The 22971-nt window shown below is 41.4% G+C and overlaps 2 protein-coding genes across 2 annotated transcripts; both read right to left on the bottom strand.

The window, feature by feature from the left end:
• Positions 1–1016: 1016 nt before the first annotated feature.
• On the bottom strand, positions 1017–11472 carry mlpha (melanophilin a). Its single transcript, XM_061808728.1, has 15 exons — positions 11361–11472; positions 9486–9707; positions 9303–9415; positions 8409–8453; positions 7945–8003; positions 7763–7852; positions 6627–6729; positions 6360–6550; positions 6009–6089; positions 5240–5461; positions 3228–3398; positions 1448–1609; positions 1266–1322; positions 1144–1189; positions 1017–1060 (listed from the first exon to the last, which is right to left on the bottom strand). Exons 1-15 carry the CDS (start codon positions 11468–11470, stop codon positions 1017–1019), a joined length of 1716 nt encoding a protein of 571 aa, XP_061664712.1. The 5' UTR covers positions 11471–11472.
• A 2617-nt stretch (positions 11473–14089) lies between these two features.
• LOC133494692 (CD59 glycoprotein-like) lies at positions 14090–17981 on the bottom strand. Its single transcript, XM_061808742.1, has 5 exons — positions 17742–17981; positions 17464–17537; positions 17171–17272; positions 15151–15224; positions 14090–15083 (listed from the first exon to the last, which is right to left on the bottom strand). Exons 2-5 carry the CDS (start codon positions 17516–17518, stop codon positions 14961–14963), a joined length of 354 nt encoding a protein of 117 aa, XP_061664726.1. The 5' UTR covers positions 17519–17537; positions 17742–17981; the 3' UTR covers positions 14090–14960.
• Positions 17982–22971: the final 4990 nt, after the last annotated feature.

Below are 22971 nucleotides of genomic sequence, written 5' to 3'. Positions count from 1 at the left end.
CCAAAATCTTAATTCCGTGTACATATCCTTGCGTGAAATAGTCGAGACCTCTCTGTAGAACCATCTTGGACAAGTCTGGCGTATTTGGCAAAAAACATACCGCAATGTTACCGGGAATACGCGACAGAGAATCCACTCAAACCTGTTCTGTTCAGTCGCCATTTTGGAAGATTGTGGGAGACGAGAACTGTTGCTAAGGGGGGCATAGCTGAAGATCGCCAGTCGGAAAAGTCCATTTCCACCATTCCACCCAAAAAAACATTGGTTTTATCCTACAAGTGTCCAGAAAAGCCCCCCTCCCTCCCCCCTCTCGCACCGCTACTTCTGTTTGACTCAGTTTTGGATCCTCTTTGTCCGTATTTGGCTAACACAGCCCCCTTTCCTGATTGGTTGCCTCCGACCCACTTGTGAGAGCGCACGTGTTTGTTATGTTGACAGTGCCGGCTCGGAGCCAAGAGGGAAGCCAGAGATCTTTGCTAGTGCTGTTCTACTTGTTCTTCTTTTCCTCTCGGCTTGTCCTGTTAGGGGTCGCCTCAGCGTGTCATCTCTAACACCCACTGTCCTCATATCTTCCCACACAACATCCATCAACCTTTTCTTTGGTCTTCCTCTCGCCAGTGCTGTTGTTCATTTTATTTTTAATAACCCCAATTAACAACAGATGGTATATCGAGGCACTTTATATACCGAGCAGATCAAGAACCACATAGATTACATACATGTAGCGTATATGTTGTAAGAAAATTAACTGAACCCAAAATGAGCAAGCACATGGCCATAGAGGCAAGGAAATATTGGAAGGCAAAAAAAAAAAAACTAAAACAGAACCCAAGTTCTGCCAGGTAACCACTTGCCTCGACCAGTTGGATTGAGGTGCAGAAGCAGAATATAAGGACAGAATATGTGTATCGAGACAAAATAGACATTACATTTTTATCATTTCATTTCAATGGAGGAGGAGAAAAAAAGGGCTTTAAAATCTTTGAGACCCAACCAAGCAGAAGAAGCTTCCCGTTTCAAGAGATGTTGGATTTCCATGCAGCTCCATTCCTTTCAGATTCTGGGGAGACCCCCCAAAAAAATCTTTCACTCACCAAAAAATGTATACAATATTTAAATTGCAAACGAACGAAGGAGCCTTACTGGCAATTTGTTCTTGACTAGACTTTTTCCTCTGTGATCCAGAAACCTACAACAAAAGTCGTTTGTTTCTATAGTGAATTTTGTGGCACCGCAGAAAAACAAACATTTCATTTGTCTGTTACCTTCTTCTTGGATCCTGCTGCTCTGAGGGCTGCAATCTTACTTTCGATGTCGGATACCTACAAAGCAAAGAGAGGAGAATCACCAGTGTCCTTTTCATGATATCCATATCATAATAATGTCAATTTCTGGCATCTTAACACACTTGATGTGGGGACCCAAACATGCGTGGGGCCGGGCCTACCTCGCTTTCAGCACTTTGCACCCTGGCGGCAGTCAGCGCCACCACGTCCTCCAGCTCAGAAAGCTCCGAATCTGTTGTCCCCCCGAAGCGGTTTTTGGCACTTTGCTCGAGCCGCTGCAGCTTCGTTTCCAGTTCGTACGACTGCCCGGTAGCGATGTAAACCTGAGACAAAAACGCTTTACATGTGAGTGCTTTAAAAGTCATAAAATAACATTTGCCTCTCACGGGAAACTCACACACACCCAAAAAGTCTCTAACACACCAAAACGACTCTCATTCACTTCAGCAGTAACCCTCGCGGAAAAACAAAAACCCTCATGCACTGAGAAAGAAAAATATATATTTTTTTGTGGGTGTGTGACCTTTTTAGTTGAACTAGAGAGTAAAAAAATAGTGAATGAGTAGAAAGTTGTGTGTGTTAAAGGGTGTACAAAACTGAAAACAGAATCTGTCTGGAAACTTGTGACTTTTTCTGTGACCATGCAGTTTATTGGGAAAGAGTTCTGTGGGGTATTTGTGATTTTTTTTTTTTGGGGGGGGGAGGGGTGATCGTGAGGGGGTTTTTTTTGTTCAAATGTGAGACTTCACAGACACACACACACAGACAAGAAAAAAAGCTAACACATAGTAAATTAATTCTCAGATCCACCACCCAAAAAAAAAAAAAACTCCTGCATATACCAAAACAATTATCATGCTCACCAAAAAAGTCACATTCACCAAAAAAAAAAAACCTCCCACATACCGAACAACTTTCTTTTGGTGTGTGTGACAGCCACCTCATAGTGTGACTCTACCATTACCACAAACTGACTGTTTAGTCATTGTGTCCTCAAAGAACATAGCTAAATAAATACAAGCTTTCAAGCCAATATTTGTTTTCTCAGATCTGGAAATCCAATTCTAGGTACGACCCCTCCTCAATCTTGGCTGAGACATGCGATTTAGAGTCACCACAACTCACTTCGATGAGAAGACAAGATAAACAAGCAAATGAGGAGGCAAGGAAAAGACTTATTGTATTAGTTCCTGTGGTCATGCTACACATGTACAATCATATGCACATACTTACAAACGTAAAATATTTGTTCTGCTGAGCCAAATAGTACCTGTCCAAGCAAAACTGTTATATTAGTGGACATTGTTTGTTGCCACTGCATTTGTTGTGTTGCTAAGCTCCCCTCACTGAGTCCAAGTCTTTATTTTTGCCGTAAACTAGAAAAATGTGGTTCATATTGAAAGATCTCTATTTATCTTTCAAGAGTTTTTAGCTTTTATTTCCAGGGAGTTCTTTCTGGATGGATGTATACACAACATAGATTTTCTTTACATGAAACAGCAAGTTTTTAAGTGAGCAAAAGTATTGGAGTAGATGAAATGAAGTGAATACGAAGACTTCATTGAAGCATTAAATCATGGTGCACAAACTGTTTAATTCTTTACATTCAGTTTAATTGTTACTGCTCTGTTTTAATAATATGTCATCTTCTAGACTGCGATTAAAAACACAAAAATATTTTAGTTGGATTGATTTCGGAGGCTGGAATAGATAAATGGGATTTCTATTAATTTCAATGAGAAACGATGATTTTACCCCGTGGTCACGTAATTAATTAAACCCATATCTCAAGACGCTACAGTTTTAGGAGTTCCTGCCTTATAATGTTTGTCACTTCTAGTAATACTGGAGCAATTCTAAAAACAAAACCTCATCCTGACCTTCAGACACAAAGAAGTTAAGAAAGATGGCGAGAAGGCGTGCAATTTGCTGGAGGCTTACATTTTCCTCAAGTTGCCTGAACGCCTCATCGGCTTGTTTAGCATCAGTCCCTAACATGTGGGTTCTGACGACCGGCTCAGACAGGCCGAACTCAACCATCGCATTTTCTGTGGCATTAATGGTTCTCAGGGCCTCAGTGGTGAGGTCACAGAGGGCGGCGGCGGTGGATCTCTGAAAGTCATGTAGAGGGACAGACGTTAGGAGAACAACACCAAACCTGCACAGCACTACCAGCCTGAATCCACCACAAAAACACCTCGCTTTATATGCTACCTTTGGGTCAAAATTTTCAGAACTTTAATTTTGATTATCATAGCTATGCAGATGACACACATTTATATTGTGCAGTGTCTTCTTCAGATGAATACAGTTCAATTGAGCTGTTGTGCAGATAAAAAAAAACTGGAGGAGCCAAAATTTTGCTCAACTAAACCACAACAAATCTGAGACAATTGTTTACCTGGACTCACTATCTTTAAAAACCAAAGACCAAGTCTGAAATCTAGGTGTTCTGATTGATTCCGACCTGACTTTCAACAATTATGTCAAATCAATCATTAGAACGGTTTTCTACAAGCTGAAGATCATATCCAGACTGAAGGCACTGAATGTGCAAAGCAGGCCAGGAAAAGCTCATCCATGCTTTTATCTCAAGTGGACTTGACTATTGTAATGGTCTTCTGACTGGATTCCCTAAAAAGAGCATTCAACAGCTGCAGCGAGTTCAGAATGCTGAAGCTCGGGTTCTGACCAGAAGAAAGAGGTAAAAGCATAGAACTCCAACTCTAAAGACCTTACTCTGGCTTCCAGTCAGCTTTAGAATAGATTTTAAAGTTCTGCTACTGGTCTATACATCACTAAATGATTTCGGTCCTGAATACATAAAAAAAATGCTTACGAAATACAAACCCAGTAGGGCTCTGAGATGGACTGACTCAGGTCAAATAGTGGCACGCAGAGTCCAAACCAAACATAGTGAAGCAGCATTTAGCTATTCTGCTGCACACAAATGGAATCGGTTGCCAACAGACGTCAAGCGTGAATGTTTTTAAATCCAGGTTGAAAACTCATTTTTTGTCATGTTTTTTAGAGTATTTCCGCTTTTTAATATTTCTTGCACTGTACGCAGTTTTTAATTTTTTTGTAATTTTTATTTTTTTCATTTGTATTATTTTCCCCTATTTTAAATGTTTTATTTCCTTGTATTCAAATGGTTTTAATTATGTAAAGCACCTTATGTTATGAAATGCGCTGTGTAAATAAATTTTCTTTGCTTTGCTTCATCTGTGAAGGATGCCTGCAGCAAATTGCCACCACCTCAATGGCGTTGCCTCAGTTCAAAGCAGCTTCGGGTCTAGTTGAAGCTCCTCAACTCATGACGGCACTTTATTTTTATATCCCATGACGCACGAAGTACTGTATTTGTTGGCTAAATTGAGAGCTTCACCTTCCAGTTTACGGACTCGTTCAGTACAATTTCTGCCTTCTCAATTTTCATCAACAAGACTTCCAGAAACAACTTCATGACTCAAAAGCTAATTTTTCATTTATATTTTTTTGTATTTTTGCCTTAAAAAATGAGATTTTTTTTTTTTTTTTTACATTTATTTACGATTGGATTATTGGGGTTTCCTTGTATATGAAGACAATTTTTGTCAAGGCTGGTACACAAGTATCCAAAAGCCATGATTAAATTGTGAATGGTAAAATATTACTATAGACTGATCGCTGATATTCATTTCCTGATTTACTGAGCAACAAGGTGACAAGCAAAGCTCATGTTAAAAACAGAAGAAAATTTGACAGACTTTGAGATAGGATATAGGACATAAAAGCACCCAGGTTCTGTTACAGGGATGAGTGAAAGCAGAATGGAAGTGAGCTGTCACACAGAAAGCGTGATCTATGACAAATATGTCCAAATTTCTCTGTTGGAACATCTCTTCCTTTAACCCTCCATTTTATGTCTCCTGTCACCCTGCCCTGCAATGAAAGCAACGTGGTCACCTTACCTTTTGTGCTTCACTCGGCACGTCCTCGCTGGATGAGCTCAGATCCTTCATAGAGTCCACGGTGGCCGCTGCCCGGCTGCCACCGACACTTTTTCCTCCCAAAAAGGTCTTCTTGTCCCCCTCGTCATCTGATGACAAGCGTTTGTTGCCCAAGTTCCCTGCGAGCTCGCTCAATTTCTTCATCAGCTTCTCTTCTTCGTTCTGACCTGATGACCCAGAAGCCTGCCAAACATTGCCCATATTCAGATGGGCGTAACAATAATTGACGGAGCAGTACAGAAGAGAACCTAAAAAAGTGGAGGGATTCATGAGAGAGGGGATGAATGAAGGTCAGTCACAAGGAATAGTAGAGGTGGCGAAGGGACAGGCGTTTAAGTACTTCGGATCTACTGTTGAGTTGTATGGAAGAGGGCTGGCAGAATAGATCGGGTGGACGAAAGTGTCAGGATTGATCCGTTACAGGAAAAACACTAACCAAAGTGAAAGAAAAGGCTTATAGGACAATAGTGAAACCAGCCATGTTGAATGGTTTTGTGACGGTAGCAATGTCCGGAGAGACAGAACTGAAGGTGGAAGGTCAACATGCTGAGATTCTCTTTGGGGTGACCAGGATGGACAGGATCAAAAGAGGAACAGGACTGATCGGAGGGGTTTGGATATGTGGACATGTGTAGAGGAAGGACAGCAGATATCGGTACAAGGGCTTGGAAAGAAGATTTGAGTGAGAGAAACTGCAGGAGCCACAATTTTTGAAGACGTCCTGTGTCACCTTATCGGCTGGTGACATCTTCTCCTCCAAACGATTGAGCAGACCTTCAATGGCGGACATGCGTTTGTTCAACTCGTTTATCTGCCGAGTCCAAACACAAAGAATATCACCACCTAGTTGCGTCATGGGAAACACAAGGCTCTGAATAGGTTTCCATCTGTATCTATTTTAAATGGAATGTATTTGGAATGCAAGAAGAAGAAAACCTTTGCAAGCACAGGGTGAAAGCTGCACATGTGGCCCTGAGCCAAGATTCTAACCCTCAACCTATTCCTTGTGCACTCAGTCGATGTCGGATGTTTTTCTGTTGTTTTGCTTGGCATTTATGAGCGGCATACTGATTTGTCTTACTGGGGGGGTTTGGCCCAGGTTCTCCTGAGATGAGGCCTTGCTGTTGCGGCGGCGGTGGTGGGGTGGCTGATACACTGGAGCAAACCTCTGACAGTCTTCCTCGTCAGATGTGTCGATGTACTGCTGACGAGCCATCGAGCTGATCTTGGACAAAGATCGAGTCCGAACCATACGATTCTCACCATAATCATCTGGAGCAGAAAAAAAACCCCCATCGTCAACCCTTCCATTCTGCATGTGTTTGGTATGTTGGAGTTTGTTTGCTACCAGTTCTCATCGCATAACGATCCAGACTTCTCCTGCGGTTCATTCGCTGCAGGTTTAAGTCGTATTCTCCGTCATTCCTGTGTGCTCGATCCTCCTGAATTTGCTGAGATGTGACACAGAAACAAACACTTGTTGTGGTCATAACAGTTGGACAGAGACAAAATGTAACTCCAGCTGGAGTAGAAGCGATTCCCAATATTATTAAAAATGCCAAAATAGTTCTTGAGCACTGCCTAAAATGACTTGATGACCATTTTCCATTTTTTAAATCAATTTTTTGCCATGATGTTTTTTTTTTTTTTTTTTTTAATGTCTTCCTTGTAACTTCCGGAACAGCTTTTAAATAGAAGAGAATTTAAACAGTACTAAACTATACTTTACATGCTGCATGCTCTGAACTTGAGTCTCTCAAAATACAGTACACACAACACTGTTCCTTTTTAGCCAGCTAGAGGAAGACACATAGACAAAAAAAAAAAAAAGCATGGTATTCATTCAATCAAAAAAAGAACCCTAATAAAAGATTTATTCAAGCAAAATTTTGGGAAAATATATTTTGGGGTTTTGTGTGACAGCACATGATAATTAAAAAGTCATAAGACTTGTACCTTTAATGGTTGAGCTGAACCAATGAAATTACATGATAGTTTATTACCTGCTTTTCTTAAATACACATACACGTCCATCCATTTTCCAAGCCGCTTATCCTCACAAGGGTGGCGGGGTGTGCCGGAGCCTATCCCAGCTGTCAACGGGCAGGAGGCGGGGTCCACCCTTGAACTGGTCGGCAGCCAATCGCAGGGCACATGGAGACAAACAGCCGCACTCACAATCACACCTTGGGGCAATTTGGAGTGTCCAATTAATGTTACATGTTTTTGGGATGTGGGAGGAAACCAGAGTGCCCGGAGAAAACCCACGTTGGCCCGGTGAGAACACGCAAACTCCACACAGGTGGGGCTGTGTTTGTGTTACTTACTGTACTTTACCTGCGCTCTATGTGCATCCTACACCTAGTTGGACATGTCACCTGCCCTAACTTGTGTGTGTGTGTGTGTGTGTTACCTGCTCTAACCTTTCCTTTTGTGTGTGTATTTTTATGCGTTTGTCAGGTGTCCTGTACATTTGTGTGTTACCTGCACTGATGGGCGCCTTGAATAGGGGAAATAGTCCTCTGAGTCAAAGTCAAATGGATGAACGGACAGCAGCCGTTTATTTTTGCGCATCTGAAATATAAATTGTGGTTAAAACAAAAAAAAAAAGCTTTTTTTTTTTTTGTTTTGCATTTTAAATGAATTATTTGCCATCTTTGTTTTACCGATTTGTATCGCTGTGCCTCAGTTTCTCCTTGATCCTCATCGTTAGCATTGTAGTGGTCTGTAACAATAATTTACAAGAACAATTTACAATTTAGGTTAAGGTTGTTACCAGAGTTGTTTTACACAGCAAATTCAATCAGAGTAAATTAACTGTTCATTGCTAATTATTTCGAACAACAACAATTAAAATAAAGATTAAAACATCTCTTTGTTCCATCCACACCTGGTCTTCATGGTAAAAGCTGGTGGGGCTGGGGTTGGGTTGACCACCTGCCACTGTTCTGTTATCATTCGCTTTTCAATTTTTTTTTTTTGCAATAAGACTGAGCAGTTTGGAAAAAAACTGCTCGTACTAAACAAGGAAACAGTTGCAGTAAGATTTTTGTGGTGTGTACCGCAATTAAAGTGAGATTCTTTTATGGTTTTTTTTTGGATTTATATTGCACGTATTTTAAAGACTCACTGTTGCGGACATCGGGCATGCTCTGAGTGTCGTCATCTCGGCCACCTGAACCAAGAAATTACTTTATTTGTATATGGAGAGAATTCACATTCAAGGGAAATTCCGGTGCTTTGTATTAACAATGTATCAAATAGGTCATGTCATATGCACCCTATCTTGACAATGTGATGTTAATCCTGTCTCACTTAATGGTTTTTTGAGAACATTTTTATCGGCAATTACCAATTTTCATGGGCGCTGCCATTTTGGCGAGTCACATGCGTGCGTGGATGTGACGTAATAGGCACGGCACCAAAGGCTCGCTTACATTGGGAAACTATTGTAGCCAGCGCTGATTTCTCGGATTTATCCTCATCTGATGAAGAAATAGCAGTATCGGTTGATCGGGAAGACAGAGGAATACTTACATACAGATTTGAACCTGGAGCTGTAAGTAATGTTGACTATTCGGATGGTTCTTCGGACGGGAATGACGTGGAGTCGAACTACTCGGCCGACGCAGCAGCACCACGGAACATTTTGCGTATTTTTTCTATCCGAATTATTACAGAATTTAGCGATACAGTAGGGTATTTTACTGTGTCCGATCGTGGTAGTAACGAATGTGAAGACGCTACAAACCAGCGAGGATTTCTTTGTTTGCGTGCCTATTTTACGTCACATCCGCGCACGTAGGTCATGTGACTCACCAAAATGCCGGCGCCCATGAGAATTCGTAGTTGGCGATAAAAATCTTTCCAAAATACCATTTATTGGGAGAGGATTAACATCACATTGTCAAGGTACTGTACGTATGACATGACCTATTGGATACATTGTTAATCCAAACCACCGGAATTTCACTTTAAGAATGACAATTAAAACTCGCATCTCAAGGCACTACTGACTGCTCACCATCTCCATTCAACCTCTTGTACAGTGACCTCATCACTTTGGCACTGCCGAAGCGCTTAAAACGGTTGCGGATGTTGTCGTGGTACCAACCCAGGGTGCCGATCTTCAGAACTCTGGAGGAGCGAAAACCCATTCAGTGTGGTCGGAGTGGCAGCAGAGGAAATCCACGGATGCGCAGCCCACCTGGTCATGCGGCAGTTGTCGCACACCCAACCGTGCTCCTTCTTGTTGTAGCGGCTGCATGACTTGCAGATAAACATCTGGCAGTCCAAGCACTGGCGCTTGCTGTTCACCAGGAACTTGAAGGGCTGCAGGCAGCGGATGCACAACGAGTCGGACAAGTTGTTCGATGAGCCCAGCAGCTCGCGCTTGGTGTCCTCCTTCTGGATGGAGTCCTTCAATTTGCTGTCAAAACATCATTAGTCCGGTGTGAAGTTTTAGTACGGCGAATTCATTGCATAAATTAGCACGTACAACTCGCTGTCCTTTCTCAGCACACACTCTGAGTGCAGCTCATTTGCCCCAGGATCGAATCAAGAATTTTTTTGTCGGGGGCCAACCAACCAAAATGAAAATAGACAAAAGGGTTATCTGTATGTAATTTGCTATTTCCATTTTGAATTGAGAAGGGAAGGTGCATCCTTCCATCCATTTTCTTTGCCACTTATCCTCACGAAGGTCCCAGGGAGTGCTGGAGCCTATTCCAGCTGTCAACGGGCAGGAGGCAGGGTACACCCTAAACTGGTTGCGAGCCAATACACTCACAATAACACCTAGAAGCAATTTAGAGTGTCCAATTCATGTTGTACGTTTTTGGGATATGGGAGGAAATTGGAGCGCCTGGAGAAAACCCACATAGGCACGGGGCAGAACATGCAAACTCCACACCGGAAGGGCCGGAAGCGAACCCGAGTCCTCAGAACTGTGATGCTTTGCTTTCTTGCTTTGCTTTCCAGCAGCACCACCATGCCGCCACAGTACAAGTCTTTTAAGTCAACATCAACAGTCCAGTTGTGATGGATTTAATGTCCCGAGAGGTTTGTGGTGTTAGGTCAAAAAACAATAACAAAACAAGTCATATTATGGTTTATTCATTTGCATTTGTAATTTGAAAATTGAAAGAACCAATGAGACGGCACGGTGGAGCAGCTGGTGAAGCGTTGGCCTCACAGTTCTGAGGACCCGGGTTCAATCCTGGACCCACCTGTGCGGAGTTTGCATGTACTCCCCGTGCCTGCGTGGGTTTCCTCCCACATTCCAGAAAACATGCAACATTAATTGGACACTCTGCATTGCACCTAGGTGTGATTGTGAGTGCGGCTGTTTGTCTCCATGTGGCATGCGATTGGCTGGCAACCACTTCGGGATGGATGGATGGATGGATGGATGGATGGAAAGGACCAATGACACATGTCACACAGTCATATCGGCCAAGTTTCTTCTTCACATGACTGAAGATTGACTCAAGAATCTGGCATGTAGCCTACCAGTCTTGTAAATCTAATTGTGATTGTGATAATATATTTTTGCCCCTGAAAATCGAGTTATGCTTGTGATGATAGCAATTTCAATTGCGATAATGAAATTGTGGCTGCCATCAGAAGTAGCATTTTCTTATGTCCCTTCCCCGACATAAACAACCAAGGAAATGTCACTGCATTTTATAAACCTCCAAAGTATATGCGTGTGTGTTCCCCCGGGGTGGGATGAGTGAATATTGAGTATTCTGTGGAGACACAACTGCGTCTTTGTGGCCTCTCCGTGTGACTGTCATGATGTACTGCCGCTTTCACGCTCACATTCCAGGACTGTTTGCATGAGAACACGTCGCATGACTTCAATCCAAAGACCTGCAACATCGCTGTCATCATCGATACAGCATTACATTTTTAGACTACACCTCACACCCACGTGATATATTTGTGTATGTGATACAATCCAATTTAGTCGTATCTGCATCAGTCAATAACAAAAAGTTTGTTTTTTTTTAAATATCCTACTCCAACAAGTTTTTTGGTTAACCTGTTTTCGTGCGACTGTATCAACAAGCAGACCCACCCTAGTCGGTCTTCCTCGTTCTTCCGTAGGTTGAAGTCACGTTGAATCACCTCCCAGACATGTTTTGCTTCTTCGTCAGTCAGACGAGACAAATCCAGTTTACGGTCCATGATGAGGTAAGCTCTTCCCTGACGGGGTGAGAAACAAGTCAACTGTACAATTTTTTTTCTTAAAAACGGGAACAACATATTTTTAATCAGTTGTATTTTTTTTTTTAAACTTTGCTTGAAAAAAAAAAAAAAAACTAAAAGACCAAGAGCAGGACAAACTCAAAGGTCAGAGATGATAATGGAAAAGAAGACAATAAAAAAAATCTAGAGAACTATGAAACTATTTTAAAATAATCTAAATAGAAGATTCTTCAAAACTCTACACGGATGGATCCGAATACCAGTTAAAGACATCAAGATTCTCCATTTGAAAAGGTTGACTAAATCAAAAGTAATTTTCAAGCAACAACGTTTAAGATTGAAATGAATGAATTTTGATAAAGAAAATAGGAACGAGAAGGGGAAACTCACCTCCGTGCAGCAGCTGCTGCTGAATCATCCAGCGTTTAACTGAGGAGATCAGCTGATCACATGTTCACATCCTCCTGACATCATCTGGATCATGCTCACAATAAATACTTTGTTTGCTGAACGAGGACACTGAGAAGCTCAGGTATCCACTAGAGTTCGTTAATAAAAGTATTTTCCGACTATTAACGGCCTCACCTACGGTCACGAGCTGGGGTCGTGACCGAAAGAACAAGATCCCGAATACAAGCGGCCAAAATAAGTTTCCTCTGCAAGGGTGTTCGGGCTCTCCCTTAGAGAGAGGGCGAGAAGCTCTGTTATCCGGGAGTGGCTCAGAGTCGAGCCACTACTCCTCTGCGTTGAGAGGTAGCCAGATGAGGTGGCGGGGGCATCTGATTCAGATTTCTCCCGGAGGCCTCCCTGGTGAGGTGTTCTGGGCACGTCCCTCCGGAATGAGACCCCGGGGACGACCAGGGACACACTGGAGAGACTACGTCTCTCGGCTGGCCTGAAAATGCCTCAGGGTCCCGCCTGGAAACGATGGATGAAGTGGATGGGGAAAGGGAAGTCCGGGCATCCCTGCTGACGCTACTGCCCCCGCAACCCGACCTCAGATAAGTGGTAAAATATGGATAGAATGATGGATGGACGGATGTAAAGGTAACAGGGCATTTTTAGGTTCATCCCAAAATTTCAAGAATGTTGAAAATCCCTAAATTTATTTACCCTAGCGGGAAGGATCACAAACACTGTAATTCACCAACTTCCCAAACAGAGCAAAGAAACCTGTGTGTGTTTCCACTTGTGTGGTGAAGTGAATGAGAAAATACAGATGTGAAAAATAAGAATGAGAAAATGCAACATCTCTTTGGAGAACCAAGTATTTCAAAAACTTCTTTGTAAAAGTACAATCCAAGTAGACTCTTCTTTTCCTTTCCGCTTGTGCCGTTAGGGTTCGCCACAGCGTGTCATCTTTTTCCATCTTAGCCTATCTCCTGCATCTTCCTCTGTAACCCCAACTGCCCTCATGTCTTCCCTTCCTTCCTTCTGTCACATAACACACCAGACACCTTCCGCCACCTGTTCCAACCTGCTTGGACCCATTTCTTCACTTGATTACCACACTCACCATTGCTCTGGATTGTTGACCCCAAGTATTTGAAGTCCTCCACCCTCGCTATCTCTTCTCCCTGTAGCCTTGCTCTTCCCCCTCCACCTTTCTCATTCACGCACATATATTCTGTTTTACTTCGGCTAATCTTCATTCCTCTCCTTTCCAGTGTGTGCCTCCGTCTTTCTAATTGTTCCTCCGCCTCCTCCGTGCTTTCACTACAGAACACGATATCATCTGCGAACATCATGGTCCAATGGGATTCCAGTCTAACCTCGTCTGTCAGCCTATCCATTACTACCGCGAACAGGAAGGGGCTCAGTGCGAAACCCTGATGCAGTCCCACCTCCACCTTAAATCCTTCTGACACACCGCTGTTCTGCTGCCCTCGTACATGTCCTGTACTATTCTAACATATTTCTCCACCACACCAGACTTGCGTATGCAGTACCACAGTTCCTCTTTTGGTACTCTATCATAGGCTTTCTCTAGGTCTACAAAGACACAATGTAGATTGTTCTACTGTTCTATTGTTCTAATGTTCTGACCTTCTCTGTACTTTTCCACGAGCATCCTCAAGGCAAATAATGCATCTGTGGTATTTTTTCTAGGCATGAAACCATACTGTTGCTTACAGATACTGACTTCTGCCCTGAGTCTACCCTCCACTACTCTTTCCTTTAACTTTATTGTGTGGCTCATCATCTTTATTCCTCTGGACTTTCCACAGTTCCGAACATCGCCTTTGTTCTTAAAAATGGGAACTAGTACACTTTTCCTCCATTCTTCTGGCATCTTCTCACCCGCTAGTATTCTGTTGAATAAGTTGGTCAAAAACCCCACAGTCACCTCTCCAAATTGCTTCCATACCTCCACCGGTTTGTCATCAGGACCAACTGCCTTTTCATTTTTCATTCTTTGTAGTGCCTTTCGAACTTCCCCCTTGGTAATCATTGGCACTTCCCGGTCCTTCATACTTGCCTCGGCTACTCTTCCTTCGCTCTCATTTTCTTCATTCATCAACTTCTCAATACAATCCAAGTAGACTGACAACCTATTTACAAATACCGTTTATTTTGTTTACAGTAGTTACAGGGAAAATTACATTTGAACATTAAATACACATTTAAGCACAAGTGTCAAACTCAAGGCCCACGGAAGCTTGCCACAATTTTTCAAAAGTTGCCTCAGAATGAGAACAAATGCTGGGCCAGTTATGTAATATGATGGCGCAATTATTCCCACACTGAACACATTAGGTAAGGGACGAGTAATAGACGCATGCCATAAACAACCACAGTGCAGCTCAGTTTCTGAATAGCGGACGTCAGGGCTAGTCATATGTTGTTGTCTTTTAAGTAGCACAGTGCAAATGCAACGTCCACCGGCATAGTAATTACGACTGTTCAAATTTTAACTGTTGTACTTGCCTGCATCATTTCCTAAAATGAAGACAAACTCTCTGTTCTACATTCTTAAAAAGAACATTTTCAATCTGTTTCATTACATTTCCCCATTTACACAAAATATGAGCAGTTTGTTTTGCATTTTGAGCCCTTACTGTACTCCAACCAATGACTTTGAAACCAAGGTACATACCCCACCGTTACACTTTGTGTACGGTTACCGCCTTAACGATGACATATTCTATATATATATATATATATATGTGGTTTCAGTCATAACTGACCCATGCCTTTAAGGGAATTCATGACATCAAGTAGTGATCGTATGTTTCTAATCTGTCCTCATCACCCTGAGACGGATCTTGAAGTGCTCGTTTTGTTTTGTTTTTGTCAGTATTCATTAATGATGTGGCTTTACATCAAATACATAGATTGGGATCGTATTAAAACTCTGCAAACACCAGTGAATTTTTATATAGAAAAGAGACACCTATCCAACCGATAAGCAGTTCCACGTAGTCATCGATGGTATGATCGGAAGCTGGGATCAGTCAAACCGGTGAAGTTAGTGGGTCACCCACCATGTGGCAGCTATCGATGCCAGCACACCAATCAGAGAACTTGCTGCTGAAGAGTGGGCTGAGTTACACAGATCCGAGTTGCAGCACTTGAATGTGAAACTGGACACCTAGGAATGATTAGCCAGGGATCAATACTTTCAGAAGACTGCGCTACTTCACTCAATAGTGTTCTACCTGTGGGAACATCTGTCCCAGTCGGCTGTACTCGCAGTCTGAATACTTGAGGCACTGGCGGAAGGTCATCCCTCCTGGAATACAAGCACAAAAGAACCAGTCGAACCTCTTGTCAAACATTACTGGACTGAATCCCAATCTGTTAAAACTTGAAGAATCGCCAGGAAGTTATGCAATAATTTTTTCATGTTTGGTGTTTCCCAAGCTTGATTGACTTCAGGCCTATATTTCCCATGAGAAAAACCCACCAGACACCATCAAACAAAAATGGTAAACGTATGTACAGTGGTGCCCTGGGATATGTGTTGAATTTGTTTCCTAATTGCTTAACTCTCATGAAATGCAGTCGTAAAGTACGCAAAATAAGCGATCGGGTGATACAGTAAACTTGTCACAGAGGTTGGGCTGGAACCATGTTATATTGGGCAGCAAGTAGTTTTGAAGAACAAAAAAGCAGGCAAATTAAGAAGTGTCTGGAGAGAAAATAATACACAATAATGCCACAGAGCCACACAGAACCAGAACCGGAAATTAATTGCTACATCACCACTAAGTCCGATTAGAATGGCATAGTACATGAATACAAGAAATCTCTGTAATATAAGTCCCACAAGGGGGAAATTTAACTCTAGATACAGAAAAGACAAAAATAGTGTGCAAGAGGACTCAAAGTCAAACATTTTACAGCTAATACACTCCAATACTTTTTTTTTTTTTTGCTGACATGGACCAATTTCTGATCTCAAAGATCGGATTTTGGACAGCTCTATTAACAACTCCAATTATAGAGTAATGACTAAGTTATACAAAGTATGCAGTATCATTTTTGTACAATTAAAAAAAATAATATCTGTCTCGCGGCAATGCTCTTCCCATAAATTTAAAAAATATGAAAATTTAGACAAATTGTTCTAGAAGTGAAATAATGGTGCCACACAGTGGGAGAATATTCCATCTATGGCCTTATTTAAGGGAATTGACAGATGTTGTCAGCCCCAAAAATTATTCTTTTGAAATGTGTTTATTTTGCGTTAGTCACTCAAAACACCAGCTTCTGCCGTTAAAAAAAAAATCTCCATCTAATCTCAAATACAATTACAGGCAAGGTGTGTTTTATCCAGGATTACCGCATCGCATTATTTTCTGCACTATAAGGCGCAGTTAAGAGCCTTTCATTTAAAAGCTGACAGTGCGCCTTATAATCAGGTGCGCCTTGTACATGGATCAATATTGAGCCTTTCACGTAGCCCACCTAACAGATGCATAACACAACCTCAGTTTCTACTGTAGCATCTATTCTGTACACCTTATAATGTGGTGCACCTTACATATGAAAAGTTTGAAAATGGGCCAGTCATTGAAAGTGCACCTTATAATACGGTACACTTTATAATGCGGAAAATACGGTACTCATTAGCTATTTGAGCATTTTTTTTTGTCAGTTCACATTTGTTAGCAAAGTTATGGAAAGTCTACCAATTTATTTTTCTTCTCAACACATGAACTAATTTTTTTTTCCCCATTTTCCAAGCCGCTTATCCTCACTTGGGTAGCGGCAGTGCTGGAGCCTTCTCAACACAATAATGAAAGTGGGTAACAATTTTGTGTGCAGATTTGACTAAAATTGACAGTAATAATTGTTTTTACTTTTTACTTCTGTACATAATTACATATCAGAGACTGTGTTTTGTTTTTGATTAAAATATTGTAGTAGTTATTTCTTCTTATACAAATATGAGTATTAGTACAGAATGTGAGCAGTTTAGCCACGTCTGACAAAAAGTAAAAGTGTAGTAGTGCCAACTTGTGGCAGCGTAGAGGAACAGAAAGTTACGGGGTTGTTGAGGTACAACGATGATTTTAATGCGCAACAACGGGCATAATTACATGTAGAATTGTAGCAATACAGTGTAGTAATTATAACAATACCAAGCAAGAACTAGAAGTTTCAGCATAATGAATAAATAATAAATGAAAAATGCATGAATGAACAAATAAACAATTACAATGATAACGGCACCTCTTTCTGTGAGTGTCAGGCAGGCATCGTCATAGCTACAATCTCGCTGTTTGGAGCAACTGGCAGTGTAATCTTTACAACTGAAGCAGCGAATTGCTGAGCCTGAAAAAAAAAAAAAAACATCACGCATTTCACATCACTGATTCATGTTCTTTCTCCATGATTGACATGATTTTTTTTTATGTTGCTGCCCAAAATAAGGCAATCGTTCTTCAGCAACAAATCCATTGTCACTCATGTGTACAGTGTGTGAATGTATTCATGAGAAGAAGAAAAACGAAGATGAAACATACCAAATCCCACCAAAGTGAAGCAGACCAGCAGAAAGATGCCAAAAGAGAACGTCATGTTCACCTCAGCTCAAATTCTGAAATGATAAAACGTAGTACTTTGTATTATCCATACTACACTGCAGTCACTGTACAAGGTTTGTGTATTTTAACTTTAACTTTGTAGAGTACTTTGTAAGTCCTCTGTGCCAAAAAAAAAGGGCTATTTTAATAACACTGACTAGTTATTTGCTACCGCGTGTACATTCAGGTGTGTGTGTGTGTGTATTTAGAGTCCTCACCCAACTGCAGAACTTGATTGATCCCAAGTCATTCGCTAACTGACTAAAACTGTAAGTGGCTGAAAAATTATGCTGGAGACCACATCCCCTGGGAGGAGCTTGTTTGAGTGGGTTCAATTGAGAGAAAAAGACAAATGTCAACTGATGTGCTTTTGTCAAAGGAAAATACATTTGTACTCTCAAATTTGATTCATAGGTTTTGTCTTGTTCAAACACATTGATTGCATGAAGTCATTTCTTATGTGATCATTACATGCGCGGGTACAGTTAACAGTAGTACTGTATTAGATCCATCCATGCATTTTCTTAGCTGCTTACCCTCACAAGGGTCACGGGGAGTGCTGGAGCCTATCCCAGCTGTCAACGGGCAGGAGGCGGGGTACACCCTGAACTGGTTGCCAGCCAATCGCAGGGCACATAGAGACAAACAGTCGCACTCACAATCACACCTCGGGGCAATTTAGTGTGTCCAATTAATTTTGCATGTTTTTGGGATGTGGGAAGAGTCCAGAGTGCTGGGGAAAACCCACGAAGGCACAGGGAGAACATGTGAAGTCCACAGAGGTGGGTCCGGGATCGAACTCGGGACCTCAGAACTGTGAGGCCAATGCTTTCCAGCTGAGGCACCGTGATGCCTCTATACATAAATTGACACATAAATTTAAGGGTCAGAGAGTACAAAACAGAGAAAACAGCGGAGCAAGGAAAGAACAATGGGCACAAAAACAGCCGTGTGTACAATAATAATCCCATGGCAACAGCAACACCCTGTGATTGGCTGGCAACCCGTTCAGGGTGTACCCTGCCGCCTCCCCGATGACAGCTGGGATTGGCTCCAGCACTCCCGTGACCCAAGTGAGGATAAATAAGCTCAGAAAATGGATGGATGGACAATAGCAACAATGATAGTCTGTTCCCAACACCACCATCCCTGCCGATAAGTTTGAAGGCGCAATGGTTGCCAGTTGGTTCACATTAATGGCTTTTTTCGCACACTGATAATATTCCACGAGTTGCCATTCTACTGAGTTAGAGAAGACAAAGCCGGAGTCTGGATCAGAGTGGCACCACGCTGACCCCTTCACAAGCTCAACCATCGATCTAAGGACAAGAACAGTTTGAGTGTGTCATGCTGCCACCAGACAAAGAAAGCACAGAAGAAGAGACAAATGGTCAGTGTGAGCCGAGACAATGGTCAGCACAGCAAACACAAAAAAAGATGCTACAGAGTGACACAGATTGTTCGCTTCAGCTACAAACCTGACTTTGATCGCACCCCCAACCCTTACTCCCGTATTATGTCATCTGTTCTTGCTGCAGATTGGTCCACAGCAAACAGGTGAGCAGCAGCTGTGATGACAAAAGATACCCGAAAGGCATTCAAGTTTTTAATAGTTTGAGGTCAACACTAGGAAGGCTGCAGGCAACGTTCCCTCTAACTATTTATGTGTCGAAGAATAGAAAGATTATCATAACATGTCATATTCAGACAGTAGCTCATCATTAATGACAACACTCTCAGTATGTTCTTTTACTATAACTACTTTTCCAATCCCATCATACTTTACAGAAGAGCAGAACATAGTAGAGGCTGTTCCTTTTCAGGATTCCCACCAGGTCCCGGTAGATTCCCATGGACAAAGTCTCCAGGAGTGGGAAGCATGATGACGGGAGATGACGGGAGTGCAAACCATGACAGAAGTCAAACCATGATGCAGTTATATTTTGTTCTGGTTTTAATCAAATCGATATTTGAATATTTCCCCTCAGCACCGAGCTAAACATTGCGCGACCACGGGACTAATACGGCTTTTGTAAATAAACGTCGGTGGACAAAACAATTGTGTGTCAGCCTCTAGTATAAAAGTACAGTGGTAGCTTTAAAAAAAAAAACGTAAAAAAATGGGAATGTATTTGTAATTACAAAACAGTAATGACATGAGCGGCGCCACAATGAATCGACAACTAATTACAAAATTACAGTAAACCCCCTTTAGACAGTGACACAAGATCTCAATTAAATTGTAGTCGTCTGGAGACACTGCTAAATATAACTGTCATCTGCATAGCTATGATAATCAAAATTAAAGTTCTGAAAATTTTGACTCAAGGATAGCATTTACAGGCTGAACAGGAGGGTTCTAAGAACTGAACCTTGAGAGACCCCATAGGTCATTGCCATTTGTTGCGATTGAGCACAATCTTTCTTCCAGGTGTCACGTGCATGTCCTTCCTTGACGCAGTGCCCACCTGCTCCAAGGAGCTGACCTGGTTCTTGATGATGCTAATTATTGCCGATAAACCATATATTGCCACACGTGTGGTCTGGTCCTTCGGCAGATCACAGGACCTTGATGTCACGTTCCCGTACTTCCATGTTCATGTCTTCGATCCTTTGTGTACCGAACCCTGCCTCGTTGACGACCTTGCCTCTTCGCCTTGTGATTCTGACACTGCTGCCTGTTTGGACTGCATGCCAGTCGCCCTTGGAACAAATAAATACGCTCCCCAAACTGTATCTGGTCTCGTTAGTCATGTATCTTGGGTTCAGCCTCGAGCGGTGGTCATGACACCAGGTAGGACCTAAACCAGTTAAAGACCATTCCATTTAGTCCTACCCACGCTTATAACCTGTGCAGCAGTATATTATGATCTACCGTATCAAAAGCCACGCTGAGATCCAACAAAACCAGAATTGACACATTTCCTGAGTCTGTATTCCACCTTATATCATTTAGCACTTTGATAAAGACTTTTTTTCTGTATTGTGATGAGTTCTGAAACCTGACTGACATTTATCAAAAAGTCCAGTTAAATTCAAGAAATTGCCGAGTTGATTAAAAATAACAACAATCTTGGCTATGAAAGGGAGATTACAGATAAGTCTATAGCTTGCGGAGTAGGAAGCCTCCAGCGCTCATTTTTAATTTTCTTTTTTAAGAGACTTAACAACAGCTTCTTTAAGAGTTTTAGGAAACTCGCCAGACGGAAGTGAGCAAGTGGTTATTTGCTGCAAATCATTTAGCAATGGCTTCAACATAGTTTTGAAAAAGTCAGATGCAATTGAGTCGAGACAGCTCGTTGATGGCAGTTTCACTTCTGCCTTAAAGTGCACGTAAGTTGTTAAAAACATTCCCTTCTTTGCTGATCAAATGTTTGCTTTTTCAGAGTGTCTAACTTCCGTTTTTGCCACGTGGACTTTGTCGGGCCATTCCGATTTATTAGTATTTATAGTAAGAAAGTATTTCAAGATGTACACAAATCTCCCCTAAACGTGCTTCTTTCTGAATCCTCAAGTTCTTTCTAACTTGTCTTCGAATTGAACTTTCTCAAATATTAAAGGCTCAATTATAACTTCTCAATCACAAACTTCAGTAGCCATATTTCTGAGTACTATTGGCAATACTCAGTGTATCCTATCACTGTATCTTATTTAGCAATGACAGGGGACTTAGCCTGTGTAACCCATTAGTCTAAATGCCAATAACATTAGGTTGCTTGAACAATCTTAAAACAACTTACATTAGTTACTTACATATAAGAAATTAATGAATAAAAGCAGATTTTACCTAGCATCTGTAATGAAACCAAGGCAAAATATAAATGATAAAATATGGATGTGAAAATTCGACTTTCATACAGCAACAAAGTATATCTACTGTTAAATTCATTGAGTAAATTAGTGCAAAGTTAATTATCAAGGCGATAATGGATTCCCATTGATTGAGGCTGAAGAGGACGCTGGAAATTAATTACTCTACCTAATGGACACTGTGAGACAAGTCCTGATCTAGATGAAGGAGAGCGTTTACTCCATAGTGGACAATGTTGTGCCTTTATGATTTTAATATTTAACTGCATGCCAATTCTTCTACATCAGCGGTGAGAAAAGCACTTCAAATGGTGACACGTGTGGACACTGCTAACTCATACTAAATGAGTTTATATATATATATATGGTCAATTATAAATATAGCCACATCCCCAGTTATACTGTATAGTAAGAGGGTATGCACATATACAGTTGAAGCCAGACATTTACATACACTGTACAAAAACACACATTTAATTTTTGGTCTCACTGTGAAGTGAAATCAGAGTAAACCTCTCTTGTTTCTAGTCAGTCAGGATCACCAAAATTATTTAATTTAGTTAAAAGCCACAACAATGAGAGAGAGACTTTTGTAGAGAATTATAATGTTTTCTTTGAGCTCAAAAGTATTTAAAGATCATGGGGAAGCCCATATGATAAGGTGATGGCTTGGGAAGCGCCTGACAGGTTAACTGGCGACGTGAGGTAATTGATGGCACACCTGGGGATGTATTTAAGGCTACAGCTCAAACGCTCTCTTTCCTTGTTTGAAATCATGGGAAAATCAAAACAGATCAGACAGGAAAGCATAAAATCGTGGAGCACCACAAGTCTGGCTCATCCTTGGGTGCAATTTCCAGATGCTTGAAGGTGCCAAGTTCATCTAATCAAATAATTATTTGCAAGTATAAACATCATAACCCATCACACTGCTCAGAATGAAGACGGGCTCTGTGTCCTACAGATGAATGTATTTTGTTCCGAAATGTGAAAATCAACCCCAGAATAAAAGCTAAAGACCTTCTGAAGATGGTGGATGAAGCTGGTAAGAAAATGTCATTATCCACAGTGAAACGAGTCCTGCACCGACATGGGCTGAAAGGCCACTCACCGAGAATGAAGCCCTTACTTCGAAAGAAACCTAAAAAGACTTTACAGTTTGCAAAAACGCACCAAGACAAAGATCTTAACTTCTGGAGACATATCCTCAGGTCTGATGAAAATAAAAGTGCCGCTGTTTTCCCATAATGACCAACGTTACATCTGTAGGAAAAAGGACAAAGCTTGTAAACCTGAGAAGGAAACTGACAAACCTGACTCAGTTACACCGGTTCTGTCAGGAGGAATGGGCCAGGATTCCAACAGAGTACTGAAGGTAACCCAAAACGTTTGACCCAAGTCATGCAGTTGAAAGGAAATGCTACTCTATACTAAGGAAATGTCTGTAAACCTTTGACCTTGAAGAATATAATACAAACTTCTTGAAGAAATTCTCTCTCTCATTGCTGTGGCAATTAACAAAATTAAATAATTTTGGTGCTTCGGAAAGACTTGAAAAAGGAGAGGCTTAGTCTGATTTGATTTCAGACAGACACAAAAAAAAATGAAATGTGTTTTTTCAGTATATGTAAACTTCTG

This window comes from Syngnathoides biaculeatus, chromosome 2 (genome assembly GCF_019802595.1).
Source record: "Syngnathoides biaculeatus isolate LvHL_M chromosome 2, ASM1980259v1, whole genome shotgun sequence".
Lineage (NCBI taxonomy): Eukaryota > Metazoa > Chordata > Actinopteri > Syngnathiformes > Syngnathidae > Syngnathoides > Syngnathoides biaculeatus.
This window is presented reverse-complemented; position numbering and strand designations above follow the sequence as displayed.